The following is an 18,842-nucleotide window of genomic DNA, read 5'->3' as shown; positions in this document are numbered from 1 at the left end:
TGAAAGCTCAGGACTTTGCCCCAGCTCTTCTTACATCCATGGGGCACATACAGGCACACTGTCTTCAAACTCAAACAATCCCACTCCCTCCTCTGATATGTACCTTCATGAATATGGTGATCTAATCCCTTCTCACTCTTCTTGTGCTAATTTTAATGAGTTTTTTTCTTCTTCCGTGATATGGAATTTCTTCCTAAAATACTTCTAGGTTTAATTCATCCTCCCTCACCGTGGACAAGCTGTCTTTGAGGTGGCAATTCACAGGAGGTTCCACTAGCTCCTTGTGCTTCCTTCGTACTAGCCAAATGACTCTGCTGTAGGAGTCACAGTGCCATATTTAAATTGCAGCAGGAAACCCAAGAATTTGTTCCTGTTCAAGGCTTTTCTCAGTTTCATAGAAGCTTGATTAGTAATGGTGGAAAATGCACTTCGCCAAACATCCCATATTGCATGGGCAGTGGAAAAAAATACACACTTGTTTCTTACTGTGTTTCATGTTGCAAACACAATTCACTGTAACGAGTATAGATAATGGTTGTATTTCTTCAGATTTCATCTTTGGCACTATATCTTTTCATAAAACTTTTTTTTACGGCATTATAGAATTCAAGGATATATTCTGAGAATTGGTTATTTTCAATATGATGATGAAAATATGACATATCAGAAATATCTCCTCTCATTTCCTCTGAGTCCATTTAAAACAGCTACAATAAAATTAATGGCTCTTTGATAGGAAAAGATTTAATACGTTTTCCCTTGCAAAATACTATTGTGGCTGTTACCCAGTTTTCTTCAACAAGGAAAAAGACTGAAATCACCACCCTGCACTTTCAGAGTTCAATACCAGCGGGGCCTTCCTCAGTATAAACAGAGACAACAGAGTAAAAAATTCAGTGTAAAGTTCTCTTCTATAGTAGACAGGAATATGCAGTTTTTAAAATTAATAATTGATTTCAGTAAATTAAAGTAGATTTCTAAATAGCTAATATAACTTTTGAATAAATGAATGAATGAAGAGTCTCTTGCAGGCTGCTAGTCTGTGATCACAGGAGGAAGACAAAAGCTGAAATACTGAATTTCACCACACAGAAGAGGGAAGGAGACAGACAACCAAGGTGGAGCCTTCATTACCTCCTATTACTAGTGATATATTTCCAGATTAATAGGAGCTATGAGATATTCTATTATCCAACAAAGAGCCACCCACATAAAATTACAGTGCATGCCTGGTGTGAATCAACACAGACATACTTGAACAGAACGGTAATGCGTTTTACTTACCTCAGACAAAATTTCCTTAGCGCATCACTTTTGGCATGAGCACCAGTGCTGGCAAACTTCATGGGAAGCTGGACAGCCTTGCAGGTGACACCCACCCACCAGGGTATAAATAGCCACCAGCAAGGACAGACGGCTGCAGTTTGATCTTCCGTACCAAGCTGTGCAGCGGGCTTTGCGTTTGGGGCTGCACACCTGATTGCTTCCACCATGAGCTGCAGCATCAAGAGAACATCCAGCACCTCTTACAGGAGCGGTGGAGGGGGAGGCGTCTGTGGTGGCGGTAGCGGCAGGAGCTCCTCCGTCTCCTGCAGGCGATATGCCTCCTCTGTGATAGGCGGTGGAAGCTATGGGGGGGGGGCATGCAGCATGGGCTACGGAGGGGGCATGAGCGCTGGCAGCCTCACTGGTGGCTTTGGCGGGGGCTTGGGCAGTGGTTTTGCAGGAGGATTTGGTGGCGGCTTTGCGGGAGGCTTTGGTGCTGGCGGGGACATCCTTCTGAGCGGCAATGAGAAGGTCACCATGCAGAACCTCAATGACCGCCTGGCTGCCTACCTGGACAAGGTGCGAAGGCTGGAGGAAGATAATGCTCAGCTCGAGCTCAACATCCGGGAGTGGTACAGGAAACAAGCTCCCAGTGTCTCAAAGGACTACACCTCCTACTACCAGACCATCGAACAACTCCAGAATCAGGTAGGATAGCCCTGACTAACCTGGCTCCGTCTCCCACGCATGGGGAAGTGTCTCACACTTGAGAAAGAGAGTCAAGGAGTAGGGATTTTGGAGGATGGTCTGAGATAGCCCGAGTTTCCATTAAAAGTGAATTTGAAGTATTACCCTTTCATATGGCCCCTGCATGACGGCAGGAAACAATTCACAGACGCCCAACAATGCCCTACCAAAGCTTCAGGTCTTCCTTCTTCTTGTCCTGGGTGTCTTGAAGACAAGAGACTCCAAATTCCCTTTTGCAGATCATTTCTGCCACAGTGGACAATAACAGGCTGCTTCTGGACATCGATAACAGCAAGATGACTGCGGATGACTTCCGAATGAAGTGAGTGCCTCCCTGTGAGCCTTGCATGTCTTTCAAATCCTGCTCATAATCTCAGGAGACAAAGCAGCATTGCCCCGAGGGCTGTTACTGAGCCTTCATGTTTTATTGGGATACTGAGCCTGGAAACATGAGTGCTGTTGATTGTCATAATCTCATTCCCCATTTCTCTGTCTCTCTTGTCTGTGGTAAAGGTATGAGAACGAACTGGTCATCCGTCAGACCGTGGAGGCTGATATCAATGGATTGAGAAATATCCTGGATGACCTGACTCTGGTTAGATCTTCGCTGGAATCTGAGCTAGAGTCCCTGAAGGATGAGCTGATTGCTCTAAAGAGAAACCATGAGGAGGTACGATGCAGTGATAAATAGCATGGCCAAGGCACAGTCCTTTGGTTCTTCAGGGTTCCCAACGTTACACAGCAAGTCAATTTGGCCTGAAGTCACGTCATTGACATCCTTTGTACCCTGATATGGCTTTGCCCACTGTCCCCAGCACAAGAAATGACTGGTGCTCGTCGTTTCTCTCTTTGGCCTCTCTGCAGGAGATGAGACAGCTGCAGTCTCAGACTGGTGGCGACGTCAGCGTGGAGGTCAACGCTGCCCCTGGCGAAGACCTGACAAAGACACTGAACGACCTGAGAAACGAATATGAGCAGATCATTGAGAAGAACCGCAGAGAGGTTGAGCAGTGGTATGAAGTCAAGGTACGAAGCAATGCACAGAGTGGGAAAACCCCCACACCCAGGTACCGGGCACGCAGTGCCTTTGCCTCAAAGGGGGAGCTGCTCACCTGCACCTCACCTGCACGGCTGGGGAATGGCAGGGAAAGAGCTGCCGGGCAAAGGCGGCAGCGGCAGAGGGGGAGCAGCCCAGGCCTGGTCTGCAAGGGTGGGTGGAACGTCAGGATCTACGGAGCGATGACTAGGCTGTCCCCCATGCGGACAGGGTGAAAGGGAGAGGCTCCCTGGCTATCTTAGCTCTCACCCAGCAAATCTGCTCCCTGAGAGGATCTCCTCACTCACAAAGGGTGTTGGGGCTTTGCCTCCTGCAGATTGAAGAAGTCAATCGACAGGTCACTTCTAGCAGCCAGGACATCCAGACCAGCAGCCACCAGCTCACCGAACTGAGGCGCGAAATGCAAAACCTGGAGATCGAACTGCAGGCGCAGCTCAGCACGGTACGTGGGGCAGCACTGCTGAGGGCCCTGCCCTCCTCGCGGCGGGAGGCTCCTGCGCTGGGCATGGAGGGGTAGGGCTCTGGTCCAAAACTCTGCATTTCTGCTTCCAGAAAAACTCTCTGGAAAACTCCTTGGCAGAAACCGAATCTCGCTACAGCTGCCTGCTGCAACAAATCCAAGGGCAGATTAACTGTGTAGAGGAGGAGCTGGCCAGCATCCGCTGTGAGATGGAGAGTCAGAACCAGGAGTACAAGAATCTCCTGGGCATCAAGACCCGCCTGGAACAGGAGATTGCTCAGTACCGGGCACTGCTGCAGGAGGGACAGCAAGACATTGTGTACGTATTTTCTTTTCATATTAGAGCAAGGGAATAAAAAGAAATCCTTGTGCACTTAATTGCTAATAGAGACTTCCTGTCCACGTAGCTACATCAATATCCTTTTTGACTGAATATCTAGTGGTTAGGGTTTTATTCTGGGGAATTAATTACCCTTTTTTTACAGTGCCTCCCAAGGAGCTTTCCAAGGAGGTGGAAAATCCTCCCATTCATACTCTTCTACTTCCTACTCTCATTCCCAGTGTGGTGACATGACGGGTAAGATAACACTTTGTAAGACTGTTTATTAGTGGGTTAAATCTACCCCAATGATCACAAAATATTGTGTCAGAAAAAAAGATTTGTATTTTGAGCTAGGCAATGTTCAGGGTCAGTAGCCCAGGAGTGAGAGAACCTCATCGACTCTCTCACGGAGGGATCAGGGGTTAAAATACAGAGGGTCTTGCCCTTGCCTCTACCTAAATATAAAATACAGATTATGAACTTTACAGGATGGGATATGTTTTTTTGTTCATTGGAATAAAAAGACAAACGCGGCTCTGCGAAAGCACCTAGGTTGCTGCTGGGCTTGGAGCCTCTGAGCTCCCAGTGCTCCCTTGCTAACACAGTGTGTTAAGTAAAAGAATTCAGTTCAGCCGGAAAGATCAGATTTCTCCTTAAGGCAATGATTTGCTCCATCTTTACACAGGACAGTCAAGAGTGTGCTAGACAATAGCAGCGATGCCGGCATCCTCCCAACTAAGACACATCGAACATGGACGAGAGACTGAACCAAGCGCTCTTGCAGCACAGCTGATGCAACTGGAACAATTTGGAAGGCGTGCCTGTCACCTGCCTCATCACCCCTTCCATTCTGCAATGCTTGTCTTACTCAACTTGTTTTTTTCAACTGGTTCTTTGTTTAAGGGCTTGAATTCTGCTGATAACACTGCCTCTAATAAAACTTTACTTCTGCAATGCAAATAAAAACAACAAGTCTGAGAAATGTTATTTAACAAACTTTGAACGGGTATTTATCAAGCCAACCAATCAAATATAGGTTGTCCTATCATACTTTGTAACATAGTCTCAGAACAGTCTATTTTGCACTAAGAAAACGGACACCATGCCGAGATGATATCACTGAGCCAAAGGAAATGTCAGTAATTCTGAGCATGGCTGGATGAAGGCTGCATGTAGCGTGACATCTTCCAAGCTCTGCCTATGGGAACTGTCAGCCAGCTGAGACTGTCAGAACGCTCTGCTCAAAAGCAAGAGGTATAAGGTTGAAAACAGAAAGCCATTCTTGACACAATTTTCCTCCTTCCTGGGAAATCACAAACCATTTCCCAGTTTGTTTTCTAATGGCTACTAATGGATTGCTTTCTGCCTCCTTGCCTTGCTGCTTTTTACTAAAGACACTCTGAATGATGTGAGCAAAAGCAGAAAGAAAATACCAGTGATGGGTAACTCTCTGAAGATTATTTAATTAACTGTTAACGTACTAAACTGCACACAATGCCGTTACTATGACTCACCTGAGTCCATTAATTTTTGGCTTTACTCAGCTCATCACAGCTAGAGTTGCTGTGGGAAGGCGTGACTCAGTATACGTTGTTCCAGTACGTATGGGTTTCCTGACATCAAGTATTTCTACACCTTTGACTACGCAGAGAATTACATATTGCTAACTTCTATTAGGAAATACAGCCAACATCCCTGTTTCCTTCAGCATCAGGCACCAAAAACATTCCTATGTTTTATGACAGAAATTTCAATTTAAACACCAGTATAATACCAAGAACCCAGTTTTTGTCAGTCCACTCACCCTGCTGATACTACGCCTTAAGAGGAATGAGAGACACAGTTCATCCACTGAAAGTATTTTCTATACTTTATTTCTCTGCTTAAGAAGACAAAATATGCAATAAAATTGGAGATGAGAAGGCAATACTAAATTAGAACAGCGATGTTATACATATTTTGCTTTCTGAAGATGACAGCGAAGCCCACTTTCTATCTATAACTGTGTGCATCAGATGCACAAAACCAGCCAGGTTTCATTCAGCCATAAGTGCCTGTTGTTCCCTTCTCCACCTTCAAATCTGCTCTCTAGTATTTGCTGTTTCATCTAAGACTGAGGATGTTGCTCTGTTAGGGTAATGAAATGAAAGGTTTTCTCATCATAAACAACTTACAAGAGTATTACTTAGGTTAGGTCTTCTTTCAGTAATCAAGTGGCTTGGCTCTGCCATCACAATATCATAACTGCAGTCTGCAGCAAGTATCCACAAAGAAGACATACTCTCTATTCATGTGGAAAAAATGGGTTTCCAAACTGACTTTTTTCAGACCAGCATCAGGAATTTGTATGAGCAAAAGCCCTTCTCCAAAGGAAAAAAAGGTCCTTTCAGGTTTTAACAGTATAGAAATGATGTAAAGCAAATGCAAACATGACTTGCATCTCCAAAGGCTGCCTGAATTCATTCACATCTCAGCTGTACTTGACATAACCAAAACGGCTTAAGAAGACATCTTTTTTGAGGCAGGATTACGGAAACTTGAACTACAGTTAGTGTATATAAATAAGCGCTGGAAGGTTGTTTTGCTTCCTTCTAATCATCCATAAGCACAGAGAAGTACCAGAAGGATCAAAAAGACATTCTTCCACATCCAGAGAGCTTAAGGGAACACCAGAGCTGCAGTAGGTCTTTCCCGATTTCTGAACTAATTTCTAAGCGTAAGGTCTTTGTGTGAAATAGGCAGCACTATGCAGGGTCTTACATTAAATCTGTGAAACCAAAGCTATGCAAAATCTTCAGGCTGAAAGGAGTGGACGCAGCGCACAACTGCCAGTCACTGTGCAGGATTAGATCACTAGGGGAGTCCTCCTGCTGCCGACAGTGCAACGCCTTTTGCTTATCACCACTGATCCATCAGGCGCCAACCTCCATCCAAGTGTGGGGCAAGGGCTGCCCTGGGGAAGATGCAGGGAACATGCCATAAGCATGCCAAAAGCACAGCATGCCTCACTGCCTCCACCTCAGGCTGGCAAACGCTCCAGAAACCTTGTAATGTATTCAATCAAGTATCCTGATATCACTCTGCTCCTGGCAGTCGCTTCACTTCATCCATAGTTCTTAGAAAAAGCAATAACCTGCTTATTGTTCTGAAAAGATCTACACGAAAGAAAAAAGGGGCTTTGGCAGGGAGAAATTTAGAATTCGATTAGTTCACATCATTGATAATAACTGCATATTCTAGCAGGTAGAGAGAAAGAGGACAGGAAAGGATTGCTATGCTGGAAGAGCTTAATTTCTCTTGGGAATTACTTTTAAATTTTTGTTTTAAAAATTTTGCAGTGGTAGGAAGGGCTACTGAACTGACAGTTCAGATAGACTGCAGAATTAAAATAGCTCACATTTAAACAGGATTTTCTGTAGGTGTACATGTGTGCAGGGTATAAAGGTCCATCCCAGGGAGCCACATAAGAGAAAAATAAGAATAGAATCTGGGGCTATGGAATTCCTTTGTCTCTGAGCAAACTGAAGAAATACTCAGGTGAGTGATGCTGAAGGGCGATGGGTGACGGGTGAGGAATGCACAGATGGAGTTCCTGGTGAAACTCATGGCCGTAGCACTCTTCTTACCAAGACCACGCTTGACTCATTTGTTGTAGAACAATTAATTACCAGTAATTTTTTCTGAGGTTGTCCTCTCCCTCTTGTGTGATTTAAGACGTCTGTCCAGCAATGGCATCATGGCTTCTGTGAAAACACTGACCACCTTTGGTTCTTTTGCCAGTTCGGAGTGTCTGTCTGCTCCCAGTTTCACCAGTGAGTAAACAGCACTTGGAAAGGCTTCACAGCATCATTACTTCAAACAAATTTTTCTGATTTACAGAGGTTCATGGGGTGCATTAGGAGCAAAAAGTCTTCCAAGGGCAGACATGAATTCAGAGCTCTAACAGTCTCTTCAAATGGCTGAGGATGCTCTCCACCCTCTACAACAGCAAATGTGTGACCATCTCCTGTCATCGCAAGGGTTATGAATGCTAATGGCACCTTATGAGACCTGGCTCTTTTGGCTTGTGAAGAAAATCGCTATGTCCAAACTGACTCCCAAGAGCCATCCGAGGCCAAAGAGCTGTGTCCGCAGCGTGGTGGGCCAAAACGCATAGGAGACGTGGAAACACCACCGAGTTACAGACCAGGAAGTCTGAAGTTTAGGTCTTTGTGACACAGTTACAGCAGTAAGCATAGCTAGATCAGCTATTTGAAAAAAAGAAGACAGGGACAGAGGGACAGGGAAAAGGCATCTGTTGGTATGAAGAGGTATGAAATTACAGCATTGGGAAATGTTTGGAATTGTCGGGTCAGATATTATGATGCAACAATGCCAAGAAGGAGATATAAAATCAACCCTCTGGCATTAAAGCCAGTCAGCAATAAACATCTCACAGGGAAGAATAAAGCGCATTTCAACAATCTAGTGAGGAAAATATGACTAAGGAATCACACCCTGTGAGAAAATAATTTTTATTTTTTAATAATGATGACTCAGTTTCAATAACATATGCAGAGCAACTGGTTCTGACGTGCAGATAATTAGAGAGCTACCAATAAAAGAGCAATCATAATTATGAAGATCAAAGTATACATTATCTTTAGCATATCTACGAAAATGTGTGTAGGGGTATCAAGAAAGAGGGTAAATGGCTCTCCGTGATTCTTCAGTCAGCCATTAACACACATCAGTAACTCTTATGGGTTTCATAATTGTTGTGGCTAACAGAGAAAATGTTGCCACAACTGCAAGCTGTGTGTAAGGAAGATCATAAGTGGAGAAACCACCAACAAAATGAACTAGTAATTTTTAACTTCCAAAAAGAGATTAATTCCCATCCAAGTTTAACTGTCACATAAAGAGGCCCCCTGTCACTCACCCTTAAAATTTATGTTTTCCAAAAGTTATTTAAAAGCAAAATTTCATTTCCAAAGAAGGGTTCGTCACATCCTGTTCTCCTACAGAAATGCTGCAGTTGTGCAGCAGTGTTAGAGACCTCTGCAGTGTTACAGAGACAAAAGATAGAAGCCAAGGGGGGTCTAAAGGGCCATCACCGCTGAGTCTCTACCATACAAGGATAAAATCCCTGCCATCAATTGATCAAGGTCGGTCTCAAAACTCTTGCTCTTTTCCATCCAAAGCTCATGCAACGGAAGCTCCTGGCAGACCCTTTTGCAGCCCACAGATAAAAAGCTCCCCTTAGTTTCCAGCCCAAAGACACTCAAACCCAGATTATGCCCCTTCCGATGTGGACAACAGGATTGGCCTTTATTTTAAATAGCCCTGGTACGTCCTTCCTCGAGAGCAAGCTGATAATAATCTTAGCCTCCATTTTGCTAAATTGAAAAGCTGAATCCTTTTGCTCTCCTCTCCCAGAATGGCATCAGTGACGCCTTATAGATCCTACAGACCTATTTCAGTTTAAAATAATCTCTGAGTATTGGAAATTTGCAGAAAATTTTAAAAAATCACAACTTTAAATTGACACCATTGCACAACCATCGCTCTGTGCAAGACATAGCACTGTCTCCTGGAAGTGATACTACCAGAGTTTGGTGAGAACAGAAATATCATTGCTTCTTCAAAGGTTATTCTACTGAGATTTGCCACTAAGCGTTCTGAAAGCCAGAACCCACAGTGAGCTTTCTGTGTAGGGAAGGACCTCAGTTCTAAGAGATTCTGTTTCCAAAAGAGTCAGTTACCGGCAGTCCTGCAGGCAGAACGCACAAGGCTCATGCACAGGGTGCCTGAGTTCATATTTCTCCAACTCTGAAATTATCAGAGTAACTAGGTGGTGCTTTCACCACCTGCTTTCAGGACAAAAAATGATTCCAAAGAACAAAGAGGAACTATTAAAATGAGTCTCACTCACTAAGTACCCAGCAACATACTATCTGAAACAAAATCTAACACACAACCACCCACCCGAAATTATAGTGTGAATCAGCATGCAAACACAATACCTATGGGGAGGGCTGTCCCAAGCCCCAAAAGAAATTCCCCTTAGCGCATCACTTTTGGCATGAGCACCAGTGCTGGCAAACTTCATGGGAAGCTGGACGGCCTTGCAGGTGACACCCACCCACCAGGGTATAAATAGCCACCAGCAAGGACAGACGGCTGCAGTTTGATCTTCCGTACCAAGCTGTGCAGCGGGCTTTGCGTTTGGGGCTGCACACCTGATTGCTTCCACCATGAGCTGCAGCATCCAGAGAACATCCAGCACCTCTTACAGGAGCGGTGGAGGGGGAGGCGTCTGTGGTGGCGGTAGCGGCAGGAGCTCCTCCGTCTCCTGCAGGCGATATGCCTCCTCTGTGATAGGCGGTGGAAGCTATGGGGGGGGGGCATGCAGCATGGGCTACGGAGGGGGCATGAGCGCTGGCAGCCTCACTGGTGGCTTTGGCGGGGGCTTGGGCAGTGGTTTTGCAGGAGGATTTGGTGGCGGCTTTGCGGGAGGCTTTGGTGCTGGCGGGGACATCCTTCTGAGCGGCAATGAGAAGGTCACCATGCAGAACCTCAATGACCGCCTGGCTGCCTACCTGGACAAGGTGCGAAGGCTGGAGGAAGATAATGCTCAGCTCGAGCTCAACATCCGGGAGTGGTACAGGAAACAAGCTCCCAGTGTCTCAAAGGACTACACCTCCTACTACCAGACCATCGAACAACTCCAGAATCAGGTAGGATAGCCCCGACTAACCTGGCTCCGTCTCCCACACGCTGTTCTCACCTGCAGGCACTTCCTCCTTCCCCCGGGTGCTGCCTCTAACAGGCTGGGAGGGAGCCACTGGACGGCCTTGCTGGTCGTACCGTGGGCAGAAATCTGCTGAGCTGCGCTTCCCATCTCTTGGGTAAGCAAAGCCCCACACCTCCCCACAAAAAAGAGGGGCGTGCTCTGGGGGCACTGCCCGGGGCAGCGCGGAGTGCACCACCAGGCCCAGACATGCTGGCACAAATAACCGAAACCCCATGTTGCACAGGTGCCTCCAAACCAGGCATGTGTGGTTTCCAGACTTTCCCTCTACTCCCACCCAGTTCAGCTGGAGGGATTGCAAACCCGAAGTGCCTGGACTGCAAGAGCCGAACTCCCCTCGTCTCTGCACACTCCTACATATACCAGAGGGAAGGGCAAGGCCTTCCCTTACAATCAGCTTTTTCTATGAGACTAATTACAGCATCAGGGACAAAGACTACGCTTCCTTATACACCCAGAGTGCAATAATCCATAGGTGTTGATGACGACCCAGCAAAAATGTTCTATTCTTTCTTCGCTCATAATAATCTTTTCTCAGAATGTTTGGGGAAAGCAAAACCTTGCACAAACCAGTTCTGGTGGCATGGCAACAACTTTCTGTGGCCCCTGCATGACTGCAGGAAACAATTCAAAGACCCCCAACAACACCCTACCAAAGCTTCAGGTCTTCCTTCTTCTTGTCCTGGGTGTCTCGAACACAGAAAGACTCCTCTCCAAATTCCCTTTTGCAGATCATTTCTGCCACCGTGGACAACAACAAACTGATTCTGGACATCGATAACAGCAAGATGACTGCGGATGACTTCCGAATGAAGTGAGTGCCTCCCTGTGAGCCTTGCATCTCTCATGTCATTTTGTGAGATTCCTGAGTGCAGGCGATGATACCCTGACGCAAGTGGTATGACCAAGCCTATGTGTTGTAATGAGATGAATGTATAATGCCTCTCCTTTCTTTGGTAAAGGTATGAGAATGAACTGGTCATCCGTCAGACCGTGGAGGCTGATATCAATGGATTGAGAAATATCCTGGATGATCTCACTCGCACTCGGTCTTCGCTGGAATCCGAGCTAGAGTCCCTGAAGGATGAGCTGATTGCTCTTAAGAGAAACCATGAGGAGGTACGATGCAGTGATAAATAGCATGGCCAAGGCACAGTCCTTTGGTTCTTCAGGGTTCCCAACATTACACAGCAAGTCAATTTGGCCTGAAGTCACGTCATTGACATCCTTTGTACTCTGATACGGCTTTGCCCACTGTCCCCAGCACAAGAAATGACTGGTGCTTGTCGTTTCTCTCTTTGGCCTCTCTGCAGGAGATGAGACAGCTGCAGTCTCAGACTGGTGGCGACGTCAGCGTGGAGGTCAACGCTGCCCCTGGCGAAGACCTGACAAAGACACTGAACGACCTGAGAAACGAATATGAGCAGATCATTGAGAAGAACCGCAGAGAGGTTGAGCAGTGGTATGAAGTCAAGGTACGAAGCAATGCACAGAGTGGGAAAACCCCCACACCCAGGTACCGGGCACGCAGTGCCTTTGCCTCAAAGGGGGAGCTGCTCACCTGCACCTCACCTGCACGGCTGGGGAATGGCAGGGAAAGAGCTGCTGGGCAAAGGCGGCAGCGGCAGAGGGGGAGCAGCCCAGGCCTGGTCTGCAAGGGTGGGTGGAACGTCAGGATCTACGGAGCGATGACTAGGCTGTCCCCCATGCGGACAGGGTGAAAGGGAGAGGCTCCCTGGCTATCTTAGCTCTCACCCAGCAAATCTGCTCCCTGAGAGGATCTCCTCACTCACAAAGGGTGTTGGGGCTTTGCCTCCTGCAGATTGAAGAAGTCAATCGACAGGTCACTTCTAGCAGCCAGGACATCCAGACCAGCAGCCACCAGCTCACCGAACTGAGGCGCGAAATGCAAAACCTGGAGATCGAACTGCAGGCGCAGCTCAGCACGGTACGTGGGGCAGCACTGCTGAGGGCCCTGCCCTCCTCGCGGCGGGAGGCTCCTGCGCTGGGCATGGAGGGGTAGGGCTCTGGTCCAAAACTCTGCATTTCTGCTTCCAGAAAAACTCTCTGGAAAACTCCTTGGCAGAAACCGAATCTCGCTACAGCTGCCTGCTGCAACAAATCCAAGGGCAGATTAACTGTGTAGAGGAGGAGCTGGCCAGCATCCGCTGTGAGATGGAGAGTCAGAACCAGGAGTACAAGAATCTCCTGGGCATCAAGACCCGCCTGGAACAGGAGATTGCTCAGTACCGGGCACTGCTGCAGGAGGGACAGCAAGACATTGTGTATGTATTCTCTTTGCAAATACGGGCATAAATTCTATCACAGCCTTTTCTTTACTGCAACTCACAGAAGACAGAGTTGAATGCTTTACCAGTCTGTAGCTGAAATCTAAATAGAACATATTTTTTCACAGCATCTGCATTGAAACGCATATATCATAAACTTGCTAAGCGCATCAAACACAGGGAAACACGGAGCACGTAGTTACTGACATTTTCAGTTAATCAGTTCCACTTGGCCTGTTTGTGCAGAGTGAATTCCAACCACCTCGTAAAACCAAACTGTAATAAACTGCTTCTGTCGACAGAGGAGCAAGAACAGCTGGACTGTCAGAGTAGAAGAATTATACTTCTGCAGTCTGTTGTTATTTCTGCTTCTATAACTTTCTAGGAAAATAGAGCTGAAGGGAATGAAATTTTAAAAATATGAAGAAATACTTGCAAGGTCCAGGGAAAGCTGAGCTGTTACATGCACTGAGCATTATGTCACAGTATGTCTCTTACATTAATGTATTTATCATTCCCTGCATTAAAACTCCTTTCCTTGCACAGAACATCTCAAGGAGCTCTCCAAGGAGGGGGAATATCCTCCCACTCGTATTCTTCTACTTCCTATTCTCATGGTCAATCCGGTGAGAAGACAGGTAAGGAACATCTCCCAAAGAGGATCCCAGTTTATCCTGTCCCCATGGCTTTCGTATTTTGTGTTTCACCTCTTTTCCTGTTAATACCATCCCTTGTGTAATGGCTTCCACATTTGCAATTGCAACAGGGATTAAACCATTCACAGTCAAATCTCTTAATTTCAAGGTGCCTTAGCTGCAATTACAGAAACGGGCTAAGCTCTTTTCTCTGGCTAACCGAGGCAGACATTTCAATAACGAATACATCTGAAATGTCAGTGCTGCGAGAGACACTTCATTTCCCCGTCAGAGTAATGGTTTCCTCTTGCATTCCACAGGGCAGTCAAGAGTGTGTTAAGACACCATCGATGCGTTTGTCTTCCCTGATCTACCTACCGCCACCTGAGCAGCCCAGCCTACAACGCCAGGATACACAGAGCACAGGCACTCTGTACCTACCCAATGCACAGATTGCTCTACCTTTGTTACTCACAAAGTTGCAATGAATAATTTCTAGGACTTTCCTAAAATTATCTACTTCTTCCTTTTTATGTTGTTCTTCATCTGCAGTCACTGCATCTACATACAAGTATCTGCAGTGCAACTGGTGATCTACTTTCTGCTGATAACAATGCCTCTAATAAAACTTTACTTTCATGCAATGCAAACAAAACTGTGTGTCCAACAATCTATGTGGTATATTAATATTGTATTTAAATTTCGGTGGAACAGATGAGATATAACCTCACAGAGAAATTAAGGTTGGGTGTATTATGTAATATGGCCCCAAAGAAAACTGTGTATCCTAACTTAATCAGACGATGTCTGGACAAAATATCGGAGATGAACAAACACATTCACATTAAACTCAAGAGTGACACCTATAGGGAAGAACAAAGGACGTGTGAAACCCTTTTTCATAGCATATATTGCAAGGGATGTGGGAGTAGTTGATTTGCCAGTTCAACAGCTGAAATGAAACAATCAGGATTAATTGAACCCCAAAATTCATTAAAATTTTGGCAAATCAAAACCATTTGAGACCACATTTGGAGTGTTGCATTCAGTTCTGGGCCCCCCAGTTTAAGAAGGACAGGGAACTGCTCGAGCAAGGCCAGTGGGGAGCTACGAGGATGATCAGGGGACCGGAGCATCTCCCTTGTGAGGAAAGGCTGAGAGACCTGGGTTTGTTCAGCCTGGAGAAGAGAAGGCTGAGGGGGGATCTCATCAGTGCCTATAAATGTCTAAAGGGTGGGTGTCAGGAGGACGGGACTGGACTCTTTTCATTAGTGCCCAACACCAGGCCAAGGGGCCACGGGCACAAGCTGGAACACGGGAGGATCCACCTGAACATGAGGACAAACCCCTTCCCTGCGCGGGTGCCAGAGCAGTGGCACGGGCTGCCCAGGGGGGCTGTGGGGTCCCTTCCCTGGAGACATTCACCCCCCGCCTGGACGCGGCCCTGTGCCCCCTGCTCTGGGGGTGCCTGCTCACGCAGGGGGTGGGACGGGGTGAGCTCCAGGGGGCCCTTCCAGCCCCACTATTCTGTGATTCTGTGATTCTGTGATTTGCCTTTGGGTCCCTGAATGAGAAATCAATCCTATTCAGGCGGCCCTCTCTCCCAACTTTTAGATGGGGGCTCTATCTAATCTTGTTCAATAAAAGGAAAGGATTCGATCAGGAAATGAGTGATGAGTATGCAAAGAAGTTCTCCTTATAACACAAAGTTCAATTGTTAGGATTATTCCTCCTGGCATGTGGGGAGGTCTGGCTAGGTCTTATTTCGTAAGACAGAGATCCTAGCTCCATGGTTGTACAGCGTTCTGGACGGCTGGGTGGAGGGCGGAGGCAAGGTTCAGTCTTTCTTACTAAAACCGCTCCCCTTCATGTAACACACTTGCGTTACAGGAAGAAAAATTGGTGAAATACCTTACTAATTTAAAGCTCACAAATCTGTATTTCAGCCTTTGATCTGCAATGGGCGGAGAAAGTAGCCAAGCGGGGCCTACGGCATACCAGGTGAGTGACTCAGCTGCCGCCCGTAGCCCATAGGGGTGGGTCTCACAAGTCCTCATTGTTCTCTCAACAGCACATAAATCACTAACGTTTTTAATTCTGTCAAAAGCTTTGCACTTGCACTTTGGTTTGCAAACTGATTTAGGTCAGATAAAATACCTTCTTTTTGGATAACAGTGTGTTATTTACAAAGGCATCAAACTGTCTACATGTTACAGTCCAAAGCCAAATTCTCAGCACAGCAAAGAAAAAGGTGAGTCAGAGAAACTATTTCCCTAGAAAACAAAGGAGATTTGTAAAGTCAAAGCAAAAATACCTCACAGCAGGACTCTCCTGCTCCTCTAAAAGCTAACAGAGGCTCATGCTCTGCCTTATGCTCCACTTTACTTCTCCTACCAACCAGTGCTGACTACCTCAAAAAAAAGCTCTAAACCTCAGCTTTAGCCAGCTATGATGGGCTTTGGGGTGAAATGCCTTCCTTGACGACCGTTTAAATAGACAGAATGTTTCTGATCCCAGAAAGGAGCCAACTGTTTTCTTGGCTGTCTGTCAGGAACATTCTCGCATCTCCTGCTTCTCTTCTGCTGTCTCTCGGAAGTGGGAAAGGGGAGAAACCTCCGTGCTGGCTGTGCTGCCCTCAGCCACTGCAGCACATTTTACCAGCCACGAGCTGAGGGTGCCTCCTCCGCCGAGCCGAGCACACTCGCCTCTGGCTTTCCTCTGGCTTTGCTGGATGGAGTTATCAGGCAGGACTTACCAGAACATTCATTTGCCCACCGTAATATCAAAGCCCATCAAAACAAGATGGAACGAGCTGAAATCAGCCTGCATTTGCAGTGCCAATGCGAGGGAATATTGCACTCTGCTTTTTCGCATTCAGTACCGTTCTGTTCCTTTGGCTAACCGCTCAGCAGAGACAGGTCCTACAGTCTGGCACAAGGCTTTCTCTGAAGCCGGCGATGCAGCGTGTCGGTCCCTACGGCGCGTTGGTCCACACAGCATCCTCTACTGGCAAATTCACAAAATATACAGCAGGATTTGTGACAGCAGCTGTTCGGTACAGCCTCAAAAATTAAAATCAAGCCTCAGACCTGGGAAACGGTTAGGCCAATTATTAAATAATAATAAAACAGATACATTTTTTCACAGGGGTAACATTGTGATACCAGACGGGGTAATAAAGCAAATTAATAGACAGACATGAAAAAGGTTAGAAATTAATTCATGACGAAAGACTGGGAAGAGAAAGAGGGGAGGCATCTGTTTCACATAATTCTGCCTGAACGTTTTGAGGTAACTCCATATGAAATCAGCAAATTCAGATTAAGCCAAAACCCCCTGGACTGTTCTTGCATGCATTTAATTAGCATTGAAGTTGTTTTGTCTCTGTTTTCCACTCATTTAATAGCCACAGTGGCTGCCACAGACAGACAGGGAGCCTGGTACTACCAAGTGGAGAGGAGAAGAATTTTATCAAGAATGAGGTTCAATTAAATGGTGCTGTCCTTAAAAAACAGGCCTGTAGGGGGGACTGTGGAGATACTGACATTTTGTACTGTTACTATTTCCAAAGGCAACCAAAAGTATCGTGCATTACAATCTTGGGGTGTGTCTGAGTTTCTTAATTCTGGAAATTAATCATCTCTACCTGCATAATATAACATTTTTAGGAGGTTAGATGAAGATGAGAGGGGGAAATGGCTGGCTAGAGAAGAACCCAAACCAAGAACCAGAAATGAGTGGACTGAGTTCTCTGAGGGGCTTCGTGCCGGATCCTGACTCCCACGTCACGACCCTGCAGGATCTAGTGCCGCAGCAAAAGTTTTTGTTTGCAAAGGCAGCTGTCAGGCACGGGCACAGGCAGCAGCCCATTGCCTCTAAGCCTTGCAGCTTTGTGCACACTCTTTCCAAAGTCTTTTGCGCTCGGCTGCAAGGAAACGGTACTGCTGCGGCGGCACCTGCTGCCTGCAGCCTGGCCAGGCCCTTTCCCTTCAGCCAGCCTTTCGCAAGGAAGACTTCCCTCTTGGCCACCACCACTGTCTCAAGTAATGAAAAAAGAAAATCTGTGATTCACTGTGCCTCTGATTAAAAAATCAGATGAAAGGAAGCTATTTTGGTGGTATTTCTCACATTTACCGGCCTACCATAATCATGAAAAATAACAGCAGTCAGGTTAAGCAAGTATGAAAATTCTTGTAGGAAAATCCTTTCTTTCTGAATTGCGAGTAACAAATGTCTGTTAAGTTTCCTGTAATACATAACATTTTGGAGTGTAATCCCAACACACTTCTGAATTTCTTTAAGTATTTTCACACTATGACAGACATTAAGGGCAAATGCTGTCACGGTTGTACGATCTCAGGTGCGCTGGAGCCGGCTTTCATAACTGATTTAGTACTGCCTGAAGAGAAGTTTACGCACGCTGCAATTATTCCTAATAACCCACTATTTATGAGCCCACGCTCAGAGATGCATTGCAAAGACTGGCTGCAGGGAACACCTTTCCACTGGCGTGCACTCCTCTGCTTAAACAGCCCTGGCAGCAGGAGTACGACTGTGGATCAAAGGCACTTACAGCCTTATTAATCAACATTTTCTAACATTTCTGATCTTAGTTCAGTTCTTTCCCACAACCCGATGTCAGACTGTCAAAAATTATGGTAGTACCAAAAAGTTCACAGCGTTTACACACATGCAAAGATTTTAAACATATGCTGACGACTCCTTTCTGTTGAAAATGCTGTTAGAATCTTACAGTTTTTATTAGTTATTAAAGCTGAATCCATTGGAAAAGAGTGGAAAGATACTCAGCAAGTATTTCAGTCAGCTTGATTTGGTGGTGGTGGGCTGCCCAAAAGATCTAGACAGTTGGTGCAGACCTTAGTGTTTAATGAAAAGAAGATTTAAAGCTGAATACAAGTGTCAGAGGCTGGTAGAAAACCATGTGCGGGGTTACAGTGATCAGCCAGGACTGCTCAGGAGGGTAACCTACCTGATACAATCAAATACTGTGAAATTTGCCTATAAACTATTTCTTTCTGAAAATGGAGCAAACTGTTAAGAGTAATTAGAAATACCCTTTTCCTTCCCTAAAGGAATGTGGTCATTCTGGACAGACAAAACCAGGGCTGCAGATCGTGTTTCCCCGAGCTGACAGCTGCTATGAGAATAAGCTGTTTTAAAAACATCTCCCTAGCAGTTGCTCTTCAAACAAGTGGCTCCAGGACTTGCCCTCACAGAGCAATACAGAGTTTGATTTTCTCACTGAGCCTAACA

At 46.1% G+C, this 18,842-nt stretch overlaps 2 protein-coding genes across 3 annotated transcripts; both read left to right on the top strand.

Moving 5' to 3' along the window:
* Nucleotides 1-1,491: 1,491 nt before the first annotated feature.
* Nucleotides 1,492-4,557, top strand: LOC142067686 (keratin, type I cytoskeletal 19-like). 2 transcript variants are annotated; one of them, XM_075116578.1, is made up of 9 exons: nt 1,492-1,690; nt 1,727-1,974; nt 2,253-2,335; nt 2,527-2,683; nt 2,878-3,039; nt 3,387-3,512; nt 3,623-3,849; nt 4,016-4,107; nt 4,538-4,557. In XM_075116578.1, the coding sequence occupies exons 1-9, from the start codon at nt 1,492-1,494 to the stop codon at nt 4,555-4,557; spliced, it is 1,314 nt and encodes a 437-aa protein (XP_074972679.1). The 2 variants fall into 2 exon arrangements, with proteins under 2 accessions (XP_074972679.1, XP_074972678.1); XM_075116577.1 differs by having other exon boundaries at nt 1,492-1,974.
* Nucleotides 4,558-10,088: 5,531 nt separating this feature from the next.
* LOC142067971 (keratin, type I cytoskeletal 19-like) lies at nt 10,089-14,215 on the top strand. The gene is made up of 8 exons (XM_075117030.1): nt 10,089-10,571; nt 11,377-11,459; nt 11,608-11,764; nt 11,959-12,120; nt 12,468-12,593; nt 12,704-12,930; nt 13,480-13,571; nt 13,889-14,215. Exons 1-8 carry the CDS (start codon nt 10,089-10,091, stop codon nt 13,906-13,908), a joined length of 1,350 nt encoding a protein of 449 aa, XP_074973131.1. The 3' UTR covers nt 13,909-14,215.
* Nucleotides 14,216-18,842: the final 4,627 nt, after the last annotated feature.

Source organism: Phalacrocorax aristotelis, chromosome 23, assembly GCF_949628215.1.
Source record: "Phalacrocorax aristotelis chromosome 23, bGulAri2.1, whole genome shotgun sequence".
Classification (NCBI taxonomy): Eukaryota; Metazoa; Chordata; class Aves; order Suliformes; family Phalacrocoracidae; genus Phalacrocorax; species Phalacrocorax aristotelis.
The sequence above is the reverse complement of the archived record's forward strand: the minus strand, read 5'-3'. Positions and strand labels throughout refer to the sequence as shown.

Coding starts and splice junctions, on each gene's coding strand:
- LOC142067686 (XM_075116577.1), top strand. CDS start 1,492: ATGAGCTGCAGCATCAAGAGAACATCCAGCACCTCTTACAGGAGCGGT. Junction 1,975..2,252: donor TCGAACAACTCCAGAATCAG/GTAGGATAGCCC, acceptor TCCCTTTTGCAG/ATCATTTCTGCCACAGTGGA. Junction 2,684..2,877: donor TAAAGAGAAACCATGAGGAG/GTACGATGCAGT, acceptor GCCTCTCTGCAG/GAGATGAGACAGCTGCAGTC.
- LOC142067971 (XM_075117030.1), top strand. CDS start 10,089: ATGAGCTGCAGCATCCAGAGAACATCCAGCACCTCTTACAGGAGCGGT. Junction 10,572..11,376: donor TCGAACAACTCCAGAATCAG/GTAGGATAGCCC, acceptor TCCCTTTTGCAG/ATCATTTCTGCCACCGTGGA. Junction 12,121..12,467: donor AGCAGTGGTATGAAGTCAAG/GTACGAAGCAAT, acceptor TGCCTCCTGCAG/ATTGAAGAAGTCAATCGACA.